Source organism: Carcharhinus amblyrhynchos, chromosome 16 (genome assembly GCF_965287045.1).
Source record: "Carcharhinus amblyrhynchos chromosome 16, sCarAmb.v2.hapA, whole genome shotgun sequence".
Classification (NCBI taxonomy): domain Eukaryota; kingdom Metazoa; phylum Chordata; class Chondrichthyes; order Carcharhiniformes; family Carcharhinidae; genus Carcharhinus; species Carcharhinus amblyrhynchos.
Window position 1 is genome coordinate 23,335,173 of NC_137339.1, and position 21,566 is coordinate 23,356,738.

The following is a 21,566-nucleotide window of genomic DNA, read 5'->3' on the forward strand; positions in this document are numbered from 1 at the left end:
GTATTCCATGGGCAGCCTAACTTAGGTTCTATAAAACTGCAATATGACTTGCCAATTTTTAAACTCAGTGCTCTGGCCAATGAAGGCAAGCATGCTATATGTCATCTTGACTACCTTCTCCATCTGCATTGCGTTTCAGTGACAATATGTTTGTGAGAATACCTTTACATTCCTTGTATCTGAATACAGAGATACAAGCTGAAAGCCGTTCTTTTGATATTGTTTTCTTTCATATTGTTGGGAAATTCTGTAAACCTAGCATTGTACATCCCCTTCCAATTGAAGTTAGCATAAAGTAGAGGAAAAGAACAAATAGAAGTTTTTGTTCTGAACATAACATTACAATTGTTTTACTTGGTGCAGATAATATAACAGGTTAGAACCCCAAAAAAGCAATTATTCTATTTGAATTTGGAAGAAAGCAAAATGTATTTATTATTAGTAGTTCTGCATTCTAGCAAAATGATTTGTATGTAAAAATACTGTTAACGGAATTTTGATGGAAACCAGTATTTTACAAATTTTGAAATATTTGAAACTGAAATTGAAAATATATTGAAAGGGGATTTAATATTAAAATATTCCACTTTGGGAAGCAAAGGCAAAATACTGCAGATGCTAAAAATCTGAAATAATGTCATTTATATAATTTGTTGATAGAGCTTTGAGAATCATATATGCAAATTCCTTTCCAAGGCCATGAAATCTTTGTTAGCTGCTGGAAATTTTAACTAGGCCCCACTGCTTCCCAGAAAGACTGGAACACGAATTGAATTGAAAACAGATATTCTGAATCAATACTCCTATTAGCAATATGGCTTGCAACAACAAAGTGTATTATTGTAGTGAAATAGTCTAGTATTAAAAAGCAGTTATATCATTTTTAAGAATATTTTGGTTAGAGATGTTAACTGAGAGGATTACTGAGCATGAAATAAGCCGGTATCTTCTCTCAACGTGAGCATATTATCTAATCTGGATGCAGGACCATTTGAAATTACTAATTTGTCTTGCTTGTACTGCTTGATTCTGTATTTACTGCTGAACAGGACAAATCCAGACGTTCCCTCTGACTTTAATTGCATCTTGATTGCAGATGATTATGTTGCAATAGGAACCGATTGTGACCATTTGGCAGCGCAAATTGAAGAAAATATCCTTTTTTATACGTATAGCTTCTGTACAGATGTTCATAAACTGCCCAATCATTTGCTAGATGTTTCAGTGATGTAGGATAACACTCTGTTCTTTCTGTAGCTACCATGGAATCACAGTTCCGAATTCGCCATAATTCAGCATGAGTTGAAATACATACACAATCTCATTCAACAAACTAGTAAGGTCACTGGTGTAGGAAGTGGAGCGATGAAGTGAATTTGTTTTTTGAAGTGATGACTAAATTACTTTGTTAAAGTACAAGAGAGGGCTTTTCTGTATTGCCATTGTGTACTTGACCTTGGGAGTTAATATTGGGAGTTCAAAGTGTAACATTTCTCCATTCCCAGTGCTAGTTTTGCTCCTCTTAATAAACACAAATATAAAATTATATACCTAACGGAAATTTGTGTTAAAACTAATGATGAGAGATTTTCGTTTCTTTAGCAGCGATAATGTGTTCATTCAACAGAGCTATAGGGCTGCATTTTGCAGGGGATGACCCTGGATGTAAAGTTTAACCAGAAATGACTCTGTGCTGCCCATCAGGCAGTCATAATATACTGATCAGCCTCTCGCTTGGGAGGAAGTCCCACTCTTGGGAACTGCCAACAATTGTTACTGGTTGGCGGCATCAGAGCTCAAGTAGTGAGTACGGTTGGGACTTCAGGAAGAAGGATGAAGAGGAATATGGCTGTCCGGACAGGTAAGTCCTGTAATTATAGGGCTAAGAAGGATACCAGTCTAGGCAGAGAAGGATATGGGAGCCAGAAGTAAGTGACGAGGTGACATCCTGGTGGTACGGATACTCCTGATGAGAGCAGGGCACCCCCACCTACATCTTCAAAATTAGGACCACCCTCCCCACTTCCCACCTTTGTTCAGGTAGGCCTTTAAAATGTCCTGTCTGACTGCCCACGCCAATTGTACTATTATCTGGCTAAGTTAGGGGTTCCACTCGCATACACACAGGGCAGGGTAGGTGTAGGAGGATGTGGCGGCCCGGGCTCGTTGGGCCGAAGGGCCTGTTTCCCGTGCTGGGTTGTTCTTTGTTTTGTTTGTTTATTAAATTAGTAAGTTTGTAACAAAATTATATGACAATTATTTACAAGGATGTTGCCTGGACTGGGAGGCATGCCTTATGAAGTTAGGTTGAGGGAGCTGGGACTCTTTTCCCTGGAGAGACGAAGGTTGAGAGGCGACCTGATAGAAGTTTACAAAATGTTGAGAGGAATAGATAGGGTGGACTCTCAGAGGCTATTTCCCCGGTTTGAAATGGTCGCTACGAGAGGACACAGATTTAAGGTGCGGGGAGGGAGGTTCAGAAGTGATGTTAGGGGTAAGTTTTTCACTCAGAGGGTGGTGAGTGAATGGAATCGGCTGCCGTCAGTGGTGGTGGAGGTGAACTCGCTGGGGTCTTTTAAAAGACTTCTGGATGAGTATATGGGGTTTAATGAGATTGAGGGTTATAGATAGGTCTGTAGGTTGGTAGGTGATGTGGTCGGCGCAACTTGTGGGCCGAAGGGCCTGTTTGTGCTGTAGTGTTCTATGTTCTATGTTCTATGACCCTGATCTATTTACATTTGGCAGGGAGCAGCTTGCCCACCTAGCCTGTTATAAAGATGCGCAGGAAGGTGGTGGACTGACCACCTAATCTATTTTAATGGCACGCTTTCGAGAAAGCATCCAGCATAGACATGTGAACTCCAGCCCATACACTATAGAAACTCCTAACAGACTGTTGATAGTAGTCTCTCGTCTGCAAATGTAAGGATTATAGATCAGATCCTTTAATTTGATTGCTATGCAAATTCAAGATCAATAGTAGAAAAACAGCCTTTTATGTTCACCTTTGCAAAGTTAGAGGTGAGTGTTGTAGATGAGAATGGTAATGTAACATTAGAAATTTACAGGAAATATGTTGAATGCAAAGATTTGGCCCACAGATATTATAAATCTTTTTATTTGGAGAAATACTGATTTCTAGCTTTTATCCCCTCTGAAAACATTAACTTTGTTAACACCGGAGGATCTCATAAAGGGATAGCTGCAAAGAGAGCAGAAAGAATTGTCACACGTGGGTTATCTAGTAAGCCAAAAAAAATTGAATAAACTGAGATTTAATGGTTTCTGTGACTGATTCCATCATGGGCCAATGTTCTTTGGAATTTGACATGTTTGCTGTCAAGTTAAATTAAAATGAATATATTCATTCAATAGTTGTCGCGTCTGGACTTTGGCTATGACTCCTTAATTTAATTGGTACTTGTATTCCAAGAGATGGGCAATACAGATATGAAATATAAAAACCGAGTGAGAAGCAGGATAGCTAACCTAAAAGATACAAAGAACCCCAACTTGAGGAAGAATGTTCTTTGTGGAAATATTTCAGCAGAACAGATTGCAAGAATGACTGCTGAGGTAAGGCAGTGATATTACTGTAATGTTTTCTTTCCCATTAAGATCATACCCAGTATTTTATGGAGCTTTAGGGGGTGTGCACTCAACCTGAACTCAAGTGAAATTGTGTGAGAAGACATCGGATATGTGTCCTGATGTCATGGTGTCCTCGTGCAATATTTTTGGTTGGTGGGCATGCATGACAGTTGAAGTGCACCCGCCAATATTTGAAAGAGCAACGAAGCCTATTGAATGTGTAATTATCTGTAATTTTACATTAGCCATGCACTTTTACACTTGTTGCATGGGCCAGGCAGCGTTCTCGGTTTTCACCATTCCCTATCCAAAGCAGGATGAAATAAAATAAATTTTTGCATTTTGAGGTGTTTTGAGTTATACTGCCAGTTGAATCAAAGTAATGCAAAGTAATAAAAGCTCGAATTTATGTTATAAAGAGAGAGTTTACAGCATTTGGTTTGTGCAAATGTAATTGGATCAACACTGCAGCTCCCTGTGGCAGCTGTTAGCCTTCAGGGAGCTCGTAGGAAATGATCGCCTGCATCGTCTCCTGACTTGGTGCCAACCTAGCAGGCAGTGCTCAGTCTTTTTGTTAATTGGCTAGCCAGTGTGAAATTGCGCTCTGGAGCCAGTCATGGACAGAAGAGCATTCGCATCCAATTCGGGGCCCACTGAATGCATATGCCCAACAGGCAAAAAAAAATTAGGCCCATTCCTTATAATAATGCAAAAACAACTACCAATATAAGTTTTACTGAAAATACCAAACAGTTTTTCTTATTATAGAAGATATTGAAAGAGTTGACAGTTCATGAACCATAATATAGTCAAAGACATTTTTAATGAATTTGCTTTTCTAATCATCAAATATCAGATAATAAAAGATGCCATTCAACTAATTTGTGGAAACCAGATGAATTAGAATTTAATCCTCTGTGAATCGTCTGCCAATAAAATTTGCTGTCACATTATAAATGATGTACTAAAATACCTTCTAATGTTTTCATATTGACATGTAGTGTTGCCTTTTATGTAGCTAAATTTACTAGAATGGGATAGACCTTTTACAAATTGGAGTTTTTTTTAAATACTTTGTCATTGGATAAACATGCATAATTAAACTCTCCTAAACCATTCTTAAACAAAGAACAATATTGGTGATTATGTATTACACCATTGAAAAGTTTTTAGATGTAACTTGTCAGGCATCCAAATCCACAGAGATCACAGCCTACATTATTAGATATTCATAATAACTTGGTGTCATCTGAAATATTTTTGATAGTAAAATAGTTGAGTTCCTGTGCGTTATGGGGTGCGGACAGGAAAGTAGAACTAAGTCGGCCATCAGATCAGCCGTGATCTTATTGAACAGTGGAGCAGGTTTGAAGGGCTGAATGGTCTACACCCGAGTCTAAGTCACTAAGCCCTCCACTCCAAGTTTTTGAGCACAACTGCAAGCTTACAATGCAGCATTGCGGAAGGACTGTGCTGTTGGAGATACAGTAAAAAGTCTGACAACACCAGGTTTTAGTCCAACCGATTTATTTGATAGTAAACTCACAAGCTTTCGAGGGGACTCCCTCTTCGTCAGGTGAATGGAGAGTTCTGGCCTCGGACAGAGCATATAAAGCACAGACAGTTTAGAGATTACTGATCAGAATGCGAATCTTTACTCCGTGGAGACAATACACATCTCTTTAACCTGGGATCAGTGCTCCTTCCACACACATTGTCAGCCACTTTAGGACTCGAACAGCAGGTTAGGTGTAAAGATTCGCATTCTGATCAGTAATCTCTAAACTGTCTGTGCTTTATATGCTCTGTCCGAGGCCAGAACTCTCCATTCACCTGACGAAGAGGGAGTCCCCTCAACCTTGTGAGTTTACTATCAAATAAATCGGTTGGACTAAAACCTGGTGTTGTCAGACTTTTTACTGTGTTTACCCCAGTCCAATGCCGGCACATCCACATCATGACTACTGTTGGAGATACCATTTTTTAAATGAGACGTAAAACAGAAGTCCTGTTTTCCCCCTCAGAGTTGACGTAGAAGATCCCACGACGCTATTCAGAAAGGTTGAGAGGGAGATCTCCCAATTGTCCCAGCCAATATTTATCCCTCGCTACACTTAGCTGGGCATGTATCTCCTTGCTGCTTTGGAACGTTATTGTCCGCTAATTGGCTGCTACGTTTCCTCATTTTACAACAATTATCCATGCTGCAAAACATGTTACAGGCTGTAAAGCCCTTTGGGATGAATTATAAATTCAAGTCCTTTCCTTTTTTTTTGTACTTTATTTGCAATTACAGTTAAATAAACTTCCTTGTTTTCCCCCCCGCCCCCAAAATGTGCGCAAAAATTATTTTTCTCATTAAGAATGAGACTTCAATGCTCCCATCCTGAATCTGTTCCATGTATTACAGTCCACCCTCTCTACCTTGTTTTCTATATTTTTAGTTCCTACTGAGTTTCCCTATTTTGTGCCCTTTTGTGTTATCACATCACTTTTATTATAGTTCACCATGCTGCTTGTTCCTTAGATGTGATTTGAAGTGTTGAATTTGTCCATATTCCAACTATTTAGCCTGTTCGCTCCTTGCAAGCTATATTTGTTTGCAGATTAATCCATTGCCACATGCAAGCAATATTTGTCATACCCTTTTTTCAGGTGCTGAATGTGAGGCAGTTAGTGTCAAGGTGGAGGAAGTAGTTGGAGCAAAAACCACCATTTTCATATGGTTCTGTCCTGTACCCGAAACAAACATTTTGGAGTTATTTCTGATGTCGGCCAGAATTCTCCCAGAAAAATTCGAAGTGTTAAATTCGCGTGTAAGCTAGAGTAATTTGCGCTTTTTTTTTTCAGCAAAGAATCTCCCACACTCTGTGTACTGCAGAGATCACTAGTGTGTATATCACTAAAGAAAAATGGGCAGAGCCTCTTTCCATCCAGGAGACCAGCAGCGTAGCACTGAGCAGATCACTGCACATGTGTCAATTTGTCAGCGCTGAAATCGGCACATGCGCAGTAGTCCCTGTCTGGTGACCTCCTGATTGCTGGCTAGCCTTATGACCCCTGTATCACAACCTCTCAGCCCACCCCGATCATGGGACTCCCCCCTTCCCCACTGATCCTGATTACAGAGTGACTGTAGGGTCCTGCCCCATGCCTGGGCATTGGAACTTTGCCCTTTGGACAGGGTCGTGGGGCCGGGGGGTGTGGGGGGGTCCTGATTACTTCATTATTGCCAACTAGGATGAATCTAACCATTGCGTTCTAAATTATGGATCTAGATGGCTGTCACATCTAAACGGGAAATGACATACATAAAGGATGATTTGGGATTGAAAACACTTGCTGCAAGAAATTTGCAATACACTAAATACTTAACCAATATTTCAATTCTTCTATGTGTTTTTCCTTCGAAAATCGGCTGTGACAATCAAAAGATATAGTGATCCCACTACGCATGTTGGAGGTGACACCATTTTGAATTTTGCATCCCTGACCTCATTGTGGTTTAAAAGGTGGCTGCCGTGTGATTAAGGTGAAGTAGAAATATAATTAAGATTTAATTTATCTTGAATAGGTATAGAAAGGTTAAATTATATCCCTGCTCTTCCAAGACAGTGGAATTCTTTACAGGAATTTGTTTTCATTTTGGTAAATTTCATGTGGGAATTAGAATAGAAGGGGATACAGTTTGGAAAAGTGTTTCTTGTTCTATACTAATATGTAAATTTAATTTCAGTGAGCTCACATTGAGTTGGGGGGGATGGTTAAAAGTATTGAAATCTTTAAGCGGTTTGGATCTTGCTAGGATTTGATGATACAATTTGTATACTGATCACATCTTGTGAAAATCTGACCAGAAATTCATTTTCCTCCCTTTCTGCATCTCAAAGCTGCAGGTTAAATCTCCATTTATTCAGCCAGTTGTACTAGCAGCATATCTCCCTTCAAAATGACTTATCTCTGATCATCATCACCCTGGCTTTTACAACCTTATCAAAATGGATAAAATGTACTGGGTCATCTCACATCTGAAATGCGATGAGCCTGAAAACCTGTTAATTATTTTGGAATAGTGTAACTTGGCAGCTGTTTTAAAGTTATATATGTGCTGGCCAGTTTACAGTGCGTGCTCATGTATGAAATGGCAATTACCTAGCAGTATTGAAGGGAAGCATTTCTTGATCATTAACAGCAGGAGATGGACAATAGTTGCAGTTCTTGGATCGGCTGGAAGCTGAACCACACAGAATTGCTCCTTGATGTGCTTTTAACCAACATTCTTCTTAGTATGAACAGACACCTGAATTGGTAGGTCTCAGCAGGGCAGAAAATCGGCAGTGAAATTAAGACGTTTTTACCAGGAATTTTAACAAAAGCACATTTTGGTGTCTTGTCTATTGGAGGGATGTAAAGGCCACAATTCTCCCATCCAGGAGATTCTCATGTTGGCCGATTCATGAGGTTCACGCGAGTATTCGTGCCCGCTTCCGTCTCCCAGTTCCGGATTTCTGGTGGCATCTGCTCCATGCTGGAAATCGGCAGGGAGGCACAAAGACCGTTTACGTGGTCATTGTAATACAATTTAAATACGATTAGCGGGGCTGGGACTGAAGTCTCTGGGTCTGCCAGCAAGTCTCACTCCAGTGGAGATTACACTATAGCTCCCCATTAAAGGGGAACTAGCAACTTAACCCCTCTGGAATGAAGGGGGAGTAATTTGGGGCCCCAGAGGGTTGGACAGTGGGGTTTGATGCCTGGGCATTGGCACTCTGGCAGTGCCAGCCTGTGACCCTGGCACTGCCTGGGGGGCATCTTGGCACTCTCCCCATTGGGCAGGGTCTAGGGGGTGTTGGGTGGAGGAATCCTGCTGTCGCTCTGCATAGGGATTGGGAGGGAGGCCAGTAATTGAGGTGAGCTGGGGCGGGGGGGGGGGGGGGGGCTTCTGCCCTGCATGCGGGTGGGGTGGGTTACTGTCAGGCGGGGAGGGGAAACTGTAGATCACGGGTTGGGGCGTGTGTGGTCAGGTCGGGGGGCCAGCGATTGGGACGTGGGAGTGGCGGAGAGCTGGCATTGCAGGGATCGCGGGGCTTGTCAGCAGTCAGGAGACCGGCAGTGTGGGCCCACTGCGCGTGTGCCGATCTCAGCATTGATAAATCGCCGCATGCGCAGTAGTCTGCTCAGTGCGTTGATTTCAGCGCCTCCAGTGGGAATAGACCCCACCTCCTGAAATTTAATGATATTCACGCTGGTGGCCTCTGCAGTGCACAAGTGTGGGAGATTCTTCTCTGAATTACCACTTAAAAAAAAACAGCGTGAATTAACTCCATTTTCATGCGAATTCGACACTCAGAATTTTTTTGGGAGAATTCTGATATGAGCTTTTATATTGGAAGAATGTTTTAAAAGAAAACTCAATTTGAGTCGTCTTTTGAGATATTTGAAATCCATGTAACCTGGGGTCAAAGGTTTTTATGCAATATATTTCATCTTCTGATGATTTTTTTCAATAAAACTAAAGGAAATGGCAAGTGATGAACTGAGAGAGATTCGGAAGGCCTTAACAAATGAAGCCATCAGGGAACACCAAATGGCCAAGACTGGTGGCACTGAAACTGCGCTGTTCACTTGTGGGAAATGCAAGAAGAAGAACTGTACATATACACAGGTAAGAGTAATGTTGGCATAATGAAGATCAATTAGTTAGTCCTGTTGCAGAAGTTGCACAGAGGGACTATTAAATCGGCAGAGTAGAACTGAAACCAATTTATTTCGGACAACTACTGTTTTTTTGTGAGCTATAATAGCACACAAACTTAATTGGCACCTTTTGATTTAATAATTTTGGTAACGCAAACAATTTTGTGGTCTCTTTGCTAAGTTTGCCTTCTCCCTTCGTATTGTTCGTTTATATCAGAACTAACTGAAACTTGATGAAGAAAGTTAGTTTACTTCTGTAAGTTTTTGCATTGTCTTTTAGCAGAGTTTTTTTTTGTCAAGCAATTTTCTTTGTTAGCTACATTTTGTATTATTCCCCCACCAACAATTTGACATTTTGTTTAGCTTGTTGAAACATTTTCATGCGTTATTTCACATTTGAGAGAGCGCATGATGAAGGAAATCAAAGGATAAACAGGCTCCTGACCTGCTGACTAAATACCTTCAACAATTGCCTTAGCTTGCCTCATTGAATCAGCAGGCAGTGCATTATTACTGTTTCATATATACCTTCAGTCAACTTGCAGTGTAAGAAATAACGAGTTCAGCAAGGATGTGGACTGTTGCATTCGGTCAGCACTACAATATTAAGTATTGACAAAGATTGAATAGATGACCAATGTCATCTATTGTTGTTCATCAAAGCCAACAATTCCATTGCATTTCTTGAATAATGTAGTTCAACTATCTAGTGGCACTGCACTGATGTATTTCCTAAGTAAGGTGCGTTAGTGATAGTTGTCATATGTTCAGCCTAGGTGTTAATGACCATGCACTGCATTATAAACATGAAGCCATTGGAAGCTATGACAAAGCTTTCAACTATGTGTTTCACTTTGTGCTTTACTGAGGCAACTGAGAGAATTCTAGAGTTCTGTAAGGACTTAACATAGATGTGGCTTGAAGTTTCGGGTCATTTATCTGTTATACAGTATGTTTGATTGGTTTATCTTTGCTAAGTGTCATGATAATAGGGTAACTGCAGTAGTAAACTTCTGCATTAGTACACATTGTACTTTATGGGGTCACTGAACCTGGGGGTCAAAGTTCAGATAGCACATGAAAGAGAAGATTGTAACAAAACTGCAGCCTTGGAGTTGTGTTCATGTGTTAGTAATAGAGTTAGTTTCCAGGAAGACACTAAGCATTTCCTCGTCTCGTGCATCCCAGATACTGTTGCTAGTACTGAGATGGGGTGCTAGCTGCCAGCAGGTGAGTTGTTGTCCTGGCGGAATATCAAAAAACCAGAGCTGCCTCTTTCTGCAGCACATTCATTTTGCCAGCCATCGAATGGATTCATCAGTGACTTTGCTCTGACATTCGTCCAGTCTTCTTGTACTTTCTTGTCAACCACCATTTTGGCCGTATTCTGCATTTCTTGCACCATGCCTTTGAAAAGTCTGAACCTGTCAACACTTTATCCTTGTGGATGTAGTTATGTATTTAAATTTAGCTGCTTGCCTTTAATTTTGAGCAATAAGTCTTTGTGGACAGTGAGCTTCCAGTGCTCTTTGCGGCCTGCTTCCTTGTATATCCTGTGCAAGCGCCAAGCTTTCCAGAAGTACATTTAAACAAGATCCTCAAGCTGGCTTTGCGTCATTACTCAGGGTAAGACTTATATAGTGGTTCCAGTGATTTTTAGCTGGGATCACTAAATCAACACAAAAATACCTTCCCGACTGAATGAATCAAGTGAGTATGTAACTGTAATAACAGGAGTGGTGGCATTGATGTCCAGTATATTCGAATATGTATTTTTTTTACAGTTTTCTATACCTGTTACACAATTGAAAACTTACTGATCCAATTCCATACATATCAAAGGTAATTATGCCCTAATATTGTTTCAGTTGTAACCAAAACTTCAGCATGGCACTCAACATGAAAGAATGTTAAGACCAGCGTGAGTAAATACAATTTGGACAATGGAGACTAAACAATGACACTTAGTAAATCCTTGACCGATCACGTGAGCCATGCTTTATTTAGTTTGTAATTTATTTTAAATACGTTCTAATCAATATCTTAAACAAAACCAATATCTTACTATTAAAATATTTAAAGAAGAAACAAACATATTGAAATGTTTTTATGGAGAAGCAGTGGTAGATTTACTAGTTTATTCTCAGTTGGCTTTTGTAGATAACACCCCATAAATAAGCTGCCATTCTTTGATACGTTTCAACATGTATTCTCTCTTTCAGTTCGTTCTTGTCTATGTAGGGCAGGCCTTGCTGTGAAGAAGGCAAGGTCCCAACAGAGCATTGCTTTTATGTTTTCTTTCCAATGATGTAGAAGTAACATGCAGGGATTGCAATTCACACCTTTAGCAAGTAACAACTGACTTGATTGTTGAGTATTACAGCTTACAAGAATTGAAGTGTTGCCCAGTAGACCATTTTACGATGTAACCATCTCTCATCTTTCTCCAGGTTCAAACACGGAGTGCTGATGAGCCCATGACAACATTTGTCTTTTGCAATGAGTGTGGTAACAGATGGAAGGTATGTTTTCATGTTGTCAAGTAATTTTGTAAACTATGTGGTACAGTAATTAACATTTTATTAGGGCCCTATGAGTAATTGATTTACACCTATTACACCATACTGAGAAGGACTCAAAGACTATATTCACTGAATTAGCTGATCTCAGCTGGCTGGACACTAAAATTGATTTTAGAATCGCGAGCTAAAAAGTTCACTGAAAATGCCTGCTATCCAAGGAAAGCACACATTTAGTAAGTGCTGACTACATAGAGTTTTGTTGTCCTTCTGAGCGGAGTAGCTGCTGGCACACAGTTACTCTTCAAGCTGAAGATTAAGTTATTTGGATGGGTACCAGAGGTCTGATGATGCCCCATGGTTTTGTACCTTAAACAAATGCTGCTGTTATCAAGAGGTGAGAAATGAGATGGGGTGGTGGAGAGGGAGAAAGAGGACAACCAAATACCCTGGTAAGCCCGGCTGCAGAGGTATCAGGTGCAGTTTTGCAAGGGCACCACAATCTCTTGGTGTGTTGGGAGACCCACTGCATCCCCCCTACATATATCTGGATCTTTCCTATCATCAGCAGCATGTTTGCCCATCGTCTCGCTAACACGGGTCAGTGGCATTGGGGCCCTGCAGATGGATCCCCCTTCATGGCCCCCATTAACACTGACCCCTAGGTACCAGGTGGGTGCTGCCTAATGAACAATATTTGGCCATATCTCTGACCATCCTGGAGCTTCAATGGCCTCAGCCTTGTGGCGTGGCTATTGCACCTGGTCTCCACTGGTCAACACCTGTAGTGATTCTCGCCAGTCTCACGGAGATCAGAAGATCTCTGGAGCTGGGAGAATCTGGTGTCGAACAGGCTAAGCATATTTAGATGCTACTTTAAATATACTAATAAGGGCACAATCTGGCTTGTGCCATTAGAAAGGGACCGGGGCAATCTCAAACTGTTTGGCACTGAGCACAGAGCCGATCTTTGGGCCAGCAAGCTGTTTTCCAGGGTCAGCCTGGCTCAGCTCGATCTGAAAATCACCCCCAGAATTTTCAAAGAAAGTATGGAAGATGATGTTGGCATATTTTGCAAGTGTAAAGCCATTTATGCTACTTTCGGTTCAGATCAAGGTGACCCCAAACAATGTTCTCATACCATTTGTGTTGTTTGGTGACTCTTATTAATGAGCGATATTCTTAGATTTAGAAAATGTTTTGGATGTGGACTGCTTACAACATTACGAAAAATGAAACAAACCTTCCCATAGTGTTTCTCACGAAGTATGGAATGTAATATACAGTGAAGATATTCGGCAATTAAGGCTGAGCTATATATGTATATATGATCCTGCCCCAAAGGACTGATCGCTGTCCCTGTCCAATTTCTCATCTACACACTTCTCCTCAGTTATGTAACCCAAAGGCACAGCATCAGTTTCACATGTATATTGACAATTTCCAGCTCTACTTCACCATGCCCATTGTTGCTAAATTGTCAGATTGCTTATCAGACATCCAGGTCTAGAAGAGCAGACATTTCCTCCGATTAAATATTCGAAAGACTCGGGCCATTGTTCTCAATCCTGTTCCAAACTTTGCCCCCTAGCTACTAATGCCATCCATCTCTCTGACGACAGCCTGAGACGAAGTCAGTCTGTTCATACTATTGGTGTCACATTTGATTCTGAGATGAGCTTCTGATCTATTTGTGCCATCTCTAAAATGGCCATTTCCAACTCCATAACGTTGCCTGATTTCATCCCTATCTCCATTCACTTACTGCTGAAGCCCTTATTCATGCCTTTGTTACCTCTAGATCTAACTATTCCAACATGTTCCTTGCTGATCTCCCACATTCTAACCTCCATAAACTTGAGGGTATCCAAAACTCTGCTGTCCATATCGTAATTCTCAACAAGTTCCAGTCACCTGTTAATCCTGTGCTTACATCAGCTCCTGGACAAGCAACATTTTGGTCCTCCTTGTTTTCAAATCCTTTTGTGGCTTTGAACCTTCCTATCTTTAGAATATTCTAGAACCCTACAACCCTCCAAGATATCTCTGCTTCTCAAACTGCTCCATCATTGATTGCTGTGCCTCCAGTTGTCTGGGCGTTGAGCTCTGGAATATCTCCCTTCCCCTTGATTGCATCTTTCTCCTCTTAAGACACACCTTAAAAACTACCACTTTGGCCAACTGACCTCAGATATCTTTATGTAGTTTGAGGTTTGTTTTACAGTGATCCCAAGAAATATCTTGGAATGTTTTATGTTGAAAGACACTATATAAATACAAGTTATTATTGCTGCTGAAGTGTCAATGTTGTCCTTTTAAGGTTATAACATCCAGGAAATAAAGTTAGTGGGCTTTGCACCAGGGTCTGTTGAGATGCCTCTAATATTCCAGCTTCACTAGTTGTGCTGGGGTGGGGGATGTGTTGGGGTTGGGTATGATATCAACCCAATGTGGAATTTGAGAGGGCTGAGGAGATATTCAAAGCCTAATTCAGGCTTCATCAATATTTGGACATTGAGCTGTGAGTTTTGTGGCTGTAGCTCATGCTGCCATGTAAATTTGGGCAGCGATTTCACACAGTCAGCCAGATAAGAACTGGGGTGAGGACCAAAAAGCAGTGGGAGGATGGGGAAGAGATTCAACCCTGAATGCCAAATATTGGATGCTCCCATTCTTGGCTGTGACATCTTTATGAATAGTTTAAATTATGGAACTTGAATGTTAGGATGCAGATGGGTTGTACAATTTTCACAGCTTTTGCCCCCTTTTTAATTCTCCCACAATGGATGGAAGAGGAGTGGGGGCACAGAGAAAAAATTTTAAAACCATGATTGTATCCCCACCAATGTAGCACTTGTAACCATTTTCACAAAGATGGATTTTGCGTTGTCAGTGTCCCACCCTCGACAAGCAGAACGCCATGTGTTTAGGAGCCTGATTTTAGATATGCCGTGTAGTTGATAAGGACTGAGAACTGCAGGCTCAGGAAGGTACTTGGGAATCTTCTGCTCCATCTGCTGCTGATCATGACCTACCGCCTTGTTGGCAAATTCAATCCCTATTATTCTCACCTGTGATCAATAACCCCATCTCCAAGGTTCCCCACACCCTATCTTTGGCTTTCTCACTTGCCAGCTGGTTTAGCTGGCTGCTGGACTGAAATCAGAAACAAAGTGTTCATAAGTGTTATGGTCAGCTCTCATCGTTAAATTCAATATGTTTTCAGTGTTCCTGGCTTCCCCACTTTCTCTACAAACTCCCTATATTGTCATAAATATTGGAGGCTTGAAGTTTGTTAAATGTGCACTTGGTGAAGAAAGAAGTCATTGCAGCTTTACTTTAAATTTGGGGAATATTATTTGAATGTTTACAAAATTGATAGATTAATGTTGAGGACTGAAATCATTTTGGAGTTCGGGGACAGATTTGAGGTGTAGTAGTGTGGGGAGAGTACAGTGGGCAGCAGTGTGGTGGGATTAGAACTGAACAGTTTCCTTTGTAACTGTGGGCTAGCAGTGGCTAGCACAGTGATGCAGGCTGAGATCATGTCGTAGGATTTATTTTTAATTGTATGATCAGCTAGGGTTCTTGGTAAGGCTGTTGGCCATTTAGCAATGAATGACAAAAAGTGCTAAGGCCTGTGGGGAAAGCAGGAATGAATCAAAGAATTCCTACAGCACGGAAGGAGACCATTCAGCCCATCAAATCTGCACTAACAACAATCCCACCCACGCCCTATCTCTGTAGGTATTTACCCCATTAATCCCCATGACACCAAGGGGCAATTTAGAATGGCTAATCCACCCAACCTCGCAGGGAGAGAGACGCATTTTGGTGTTGGCTAGAAGTTAGAAGTGCAAGAGGCCAGTGACAGGTCAAAAAGCAACAGAGAAAACTGGCAATTTGAATGTAGCCATAGAAATGTGATTGTGATAAGAACTGATTTTGGGTTTTGTCACTGGGAAGGATAGAGAGTGTGAGAAGTATTTTTAAAATGGCTGTCAGGTCACAAGCAAAAGTTTGGCATCAGTATTATTTCTAATGCTATGCTTGAGTGATATTTCGCTGATATTCTTCCATCTGATGTGGAGATGCCACGTTGGACTGGGATAAACACAGTAAGAAGTCTCACAACATCAGGTTAAAGTCCAACAGGTTTATTTGGTAGTAAATGCCACTAGCTTTCGGAATGCCGTTCCTTCGTCAGGTGAGTGGAGAGTTCTGATCACAAACAGGGCATATAAAGGCACATACAGTTTATAGAATACTGATTAGAATGCGAGTCTTTACTGTGAGACTTGAATCTGCTATTCAAGTCTTAAAGGTGCAGACAATGTGAGTGGAGATAGCATTAAGCATAGATTAAAGAGATGTGTATTGTCTCCAGACAGGACAGTAAGTGAGATGTTGTAAGTTCAGGCAAGTCATGGGGATTATAGATAATGTGACATGAACCCAAGATCCCAGTTGATGCCATCCTCGTGTGCGGAACTTGGCTATCAATTTCTGCTCAGCGACTCTGCGCTGTCGTATGTCATGAAGGCCACCTTGGAGAACGTTTACCCGAAAGATTAGAGGCCAAATGTCCATGACCGCTGAAGTGTTCGCCAACGGGAAGGGAACAGTCTTGCCTGTGATTGTTGAGCAGTGTTCATTCATCCATTGTTATAGCATCTGCATGGTTCCCCAATGTACCATGCCTTGGGGCGTACTTTCCTGCAGTGTATTAGGTAGACAACACTGGCCGAGTTGCAAGAGTATGTGCCGTGTACCAGGTGAATAGTGTTCTCACGTGAGATGATGGCATCCATGTTGATGAGCTGGCATGTCTTGCAGAGGTTGCTGTGGCAGGGTTGAGTGATGTTGTGGTCACTGTTCTCCTGAAGACTGGATAGTTTGCTGCAGACAGTGGTCTGTTTGAGGTTGTGCGATTGTTTGAAGGCAAGAAGTGGAAGTATGGAGATGGCCCTGGCGAGATGTTCATCTTCAATGAAGACTCTGGAAAAATGTCGTAGCTTCTCCGCTCCGGGGAAGTACTGGACAAAGAAGGGCTCTCTGTCCACCATGTCCCATGTTTGTCTTCTGAGGAGGTCGGTACAGTTTTTGCTGTGGTGTCGGAACTGTCGATCGATGAGTCGAGCGCCATATCCTGTTCTTATGAGGGCATCTTTCAGCATCTGGAGGTGTCTGTTGCGATCCTCCTCATCTGAGCAGATCCTGTGTATACAGAGGGTTTGTCCGTAGAGGATGGCTTCTTTAATGTGTTTAGGGTGGAAGCTGGAGAAGTGGAGCATTGTGAGGTTATCTGTGGGCTTGTGGTACAGTGAGGTGCTGAGGTGACCGTCCTTAATGGGGATGCGTGTGTCCAAGAATGCAACCGATTCCGGAGAATAGTCAATGGTGAGTCTAATGGTGGGATGGACCTTGTTGATGTCATCATATAGTTGTTTCAGTGATTGTTCACCATGAGTCCAAAAGAAGAAAATGTCATTGATGTATCTAGTGTATAGCAGTGGTTGATGGTCCTGTGCGGTGAAGAAGTCTTGTTTGAGCCTGTGCATGAAGATGTTGGCATATTGAGGTGCGAGTTTGGTCCCCATGGCTGTTCCGTGTATCTGGATGAAGAACTGGTTGTTGAAGGTGAAGACATTGTGGTTCAGGATGAAGCGGATGAGTTGTAAAATTCCTGTTGGCGAACACTTCAGCGGTCACGGACTTTTGGCCTCTAATCTTTGGGTAAACATTCTGCAAGGCAGCTTTCAGGACATACAATAGTGCAGAGTCGCTGAGGAGAAACTGTTAGTCAAGTTCCGCACACAAGAGGATGGCCTTAACTGGGATCTTGGGATCTTGGGTTCATGTCACAGTATCTGTAACCCCCGTGACTTGCCTGAACTTGCAACATCTCACTTACTTCCCTGTGTGGAGATAATACACATCTCTTTAACCCATGCTTAATGCTATCTCCACTCACATTGTCTGCACCTTTTAAGACTTGAATAGCAAATTAGCTGTAAAGATTCACATTCTAATCAGTATTCTGTGAACTGTATGTGCCTTTTTATGCCCTGTTTGTGATCAGAACTCTCCGCTCACCTGATGGAGGAACAGCGTTCCGAAAGCTAGTGGCATTTACTACCAAATAAACCTGTTGGACTTAAACCTGGTGTTGTGAGACTTTTTACTCTTCCATTTGAACCAGAACTCCCGTCTAATACCATGCACCGGCCTGCAACTCTGACTTCCCCACACCAGAAGACCCTGCTTTTGGTGGCAGCTGGATTTGATTCACAACGAAAAGTTGAAATAAGTGCATTAAAGAGCTGGAAGCCAGCTTTCAGGTCAACGTGGGGATCTCTGAATAAGGCTGATTTTATATTGAGACAAATACTTAGAATAGAGGTGAGTAGTCAGACTGAATATTTACTCGTTTATTTGAGCACTCCATTTCATTATTTTTAACCAGCTCTTGGAAATGAAAACAGCACTGAAGGGCATAGCATTTATTATTCAAAATATGAGATTGTTTCATTGAGTGGGACCAAGTGGGATTTGGATCTGGAGGTTTGATTGTTAGGATCAGCTAAGCAAAAAAAACAGTGTGCAGTAGAATAAATTTAAGTCTAGTGAAGCATGATGGAGAAGAGTTAAACTGATACGTTACAAGAAATCTGCATTGTGTACAAGACTACATCAACCTAAATAGGTTAATCTGGTTTTGCATGTAATCAGTTTATTAAAGTTATTGATTGTGCGAAGCAGTACCTAACAAAGATCTTGTTTTTTTTTCAGTTCTGTTAATAAATACTCAGACAACCACTGTTCGTAGATGCAGCTGGACCAATATGAAGTATCTAAATTATAAAGGATCATCATGTATATTAAATCTCACATTTTGTTACACATCTTATTGTAAAGTAAATAATCTTTGCAAGTACTCTCCTCTAAAACTCAGTTGAGGTAATCTAAAATCATATCCTAATTAAGAGTCTATTAATTAATGCATTGTCTGGTACGATAGGTTACATTTTACTTCAATGTATTTTAAGACCTCTTTATATAATTTAGGTTTCGACAATAAAATGCTATTGCTAATATGGATTGAATATATTGAGATCATTTTTAATTAAAGTGTAATACTTGTGCACAGCAACCCGTTGCTTCCATTTGTGTAAAATTTTGTTTCTTTTTACATTTCGTACTAAAGTTGTGAAAACCTCTAAATAAAAAATATTTTGTTTCAGAAAATCAGTAGTCGCCACAGTCGCCTTTAGTGTAGTTGAAACTGTTTAATTTTCTTCAGTTCTCCATATGCCATAATTATTAAAACTATCTTTCAGCAAGAATATTTGATATATGATGGGTTGCCTCCATGTATTCCAAAGCCTGAACTGATCACATTATTAAATATTTGCAATTAATTCTTGTGCAAAAGGCATTACTGTCAGAACTGTATTTTTGGCTTTTGACTTTGAATTCATATGTCCAAGTCTTCCCTTTTTATTGAGACGTTTCCTTTGGCGATTACAATTGTTGATTCCAAAAACTGCAACTGAATGATTTTGTTGCAATCTATAAAGTTTGGAATGATCAAACAGGAGAGTAGATCAAGTGGCATAGAAATGAATTATCTCTACTACAGAATATCTGCACAACCTCTTGATGGTTGCATGCAATCCCATATTCAAGTCTGCAGATGATTGAGATTTATAAATTTTTAAAATATATATGATACAATCTGAATTCTTTCATTCCTGAGCACTAATGAGACTGGTGCATTGAGAGAGGTTGATTGTATTGGTGGGGGGTGGATGATACAAGTTCCTACCTTAGTGTCTCTGATGTCCTTCCATGAGGAAGCCAAACTGAGTGCTCTTTGGTGAAAAAGAATCCTTTGCTACTTTGATTAAGAGCTGATTGTGAAAGCATTCCATTTGGTTACATACGTAAAACCCATAGAATCCCTGCAGTGCAGAACAAGGCCATTTTACCCATTGACTATGCACTAATTCTCCAAAAGAGGATCTTACCCAAGCCCCATCCCCATAACTCCACACATTTAGCATGGCCAATCCACCTAACCTGTGGACTGTTAGAGAAAACCAGAGCACCCAGAAGAAACTCAACATGGACATGGGGAAAACATGCAAACTCCAGAGTCACCCAAGGCCAGAGTTGAATTTGGGTCTCTGGTGCTATGAAGCAGCAGTGCTAACCACTGCTACCCTAATTAGCAAGGATGCTGCCTCAAATTCATAAAGATCTTATAAAATTACAAATGAAAGCATAAAAGATTTGGCTGGTTGTACCAGTGCTAACTTTTCACCTGGCCCTACTTACTTCCCTTTCTTGGTATTCTTTCATATTTTCAGCTACTTACTGAATTTCATTTTAAGTAATATTCTGACCTTCAGTTGTCAGTTTGTGGTAAAGCACTCCATGTTCTGAGAGCCCCCTTGTGTAAAAAGATTTCTTCTAACATCCATCTTCCAAAGGAAAATCTTTATAGCAATTTGTTACTGATCGTGCAATCAGTAGAAGCAACTTTTTATTATTCATCCTGTTCAAAGTTTCTGCTTTTAACTGAAAAAGCTATTCTCACCAGAGTATAACTGGCAGTTTTCTGATATGGGATTGCATGCAATCCACTTGTGCCAATATTTTTACTATTCCACAAAAGATAGTAACTAATCTGGTTTGGAGACTAATGAACAAAGGCCATTATAATAAAAAAAAACTGCAGATGCTGGAATCTGAAATAGAACTTGCTGGAAAATCTCAGCACATCTGACAGCATCTGTGTGGAGAGAATAGAGCCAACGCTTCAAGTCTGGATGACCCTTAGTGCTTTCGAACAAAGACCATGCTGACTACTAGCATCTGTGAGGATTTATCCAAAGGTTCCTAATACTGAGAAGACAACTTACTAGCAAGAAGCTGAGACTGTTATATATCCAATCTGTTGCAAGGCCAATGGTTTGTGGTTTCCAAAAGATGAACAACTCATCATGCACCTAAAATTGTGTCCATGGAAAGAAAAAAAATGCAGGAATATGAACATATGACAATTTGGGAGAGATTGCAAGCAGACTCCAACCTATGCAAATACCCTAAACTTACAAAAAACAGTAGAATGGATTTGGTGGTGTTACCAGATAATTGGAAATGCTCTTGCTAAAATTTAAAGGCAAGTACATCTGTGGATTGTAATCTTAAAACCTATTTGTAAAAGCAGCCAGATAAACAAACATTTGTTTTGAGATAGCGATTAAAGTGGCTTGGTGTTTGACCGTTTAACACCTGCTCCAGCTGTGAATCTGTTCTCCTGGAATGCTCTCCTAGGATTATGAAACTTGGTGTGTATGTGAAGGTAACTAAGAGCAAATTGCTCTGTAGATGCATTCCTTTTTGAATGAAGTTTCAATTATTCATATCTTTTTAATGAAACATTTAAAGCTGTGTGTGAGACATGATAAGGCAGAAAACTATGTATCGTCTTGATCTTCCCAAAATGACAATTCTCTGTTAAATTGTTGTGAATAAAGATTATTTCAACTTTACAACACCGTCAATGAAATGCAACCTCTTCTTTTGAGGCTCTTTGACAATGGGAATGGTTTGCTGGCTGTCTGTTGGTTGTGTTCTTTGTGAGGATGTTTTTTCTGAGGGCATCAGGAGTTCCCAAATGTGGCAAGAAGCCATTTGAGCTGTTAGTCTCAACATACAAGAAATAATACTGACTTCCCAGAGATGAATATC

The 21,566-nt window shown here is 40.7% G+C and overlaps 1 protein-coding gene across 2 annotated transcripts in view; it reads left to right on the forward strand.

Moving 5' to 3' along the window:
- Nucleotides 1-21,347, forward strand: part of LOC145353891 (transcription elongation factor A protein 1-like) — a 56,511-nt gene extending 35,164 nt beyond the window's left edge. Inside the window, exons 6-10 of one of the 2 annotated variants that reach the window (XR_013888770.1) lie at nucleotides 1,097-1,153; nucleotides 3,422-3,576; nucleotides 9,110-11,639; nucleotides 11,739-11,810; nucleotides 18,600-21,347. Coding sequence is in view for 1 of the 2 variants with exons in the window: in XM_080204833.1 (XP_080060959.1) it covers nucleotides 1,097-1,153; nucleotides 3,422-3,576; nucleotides 9,110-9,256; nucleotides 11,739-11,810; nucleotides 18,600-18,608 (440 nt within the window). In the remaining variant the exon portion in view is untranslated. The remainder of the gene's footprint in view (nucleotides 1-1,096; nucleotides 1,154-3,421; nucleotides 3,577-9,109; nucleotides 11,640-11,738; nucleotides 11,811-18,599) is intronic. The other variant, XM_080204833.1, reaches the window with a different exon arrangement.
- The last annotated feature ends 219 nt before the right edge of the window (nucleotides 21,348-21,566 follow it).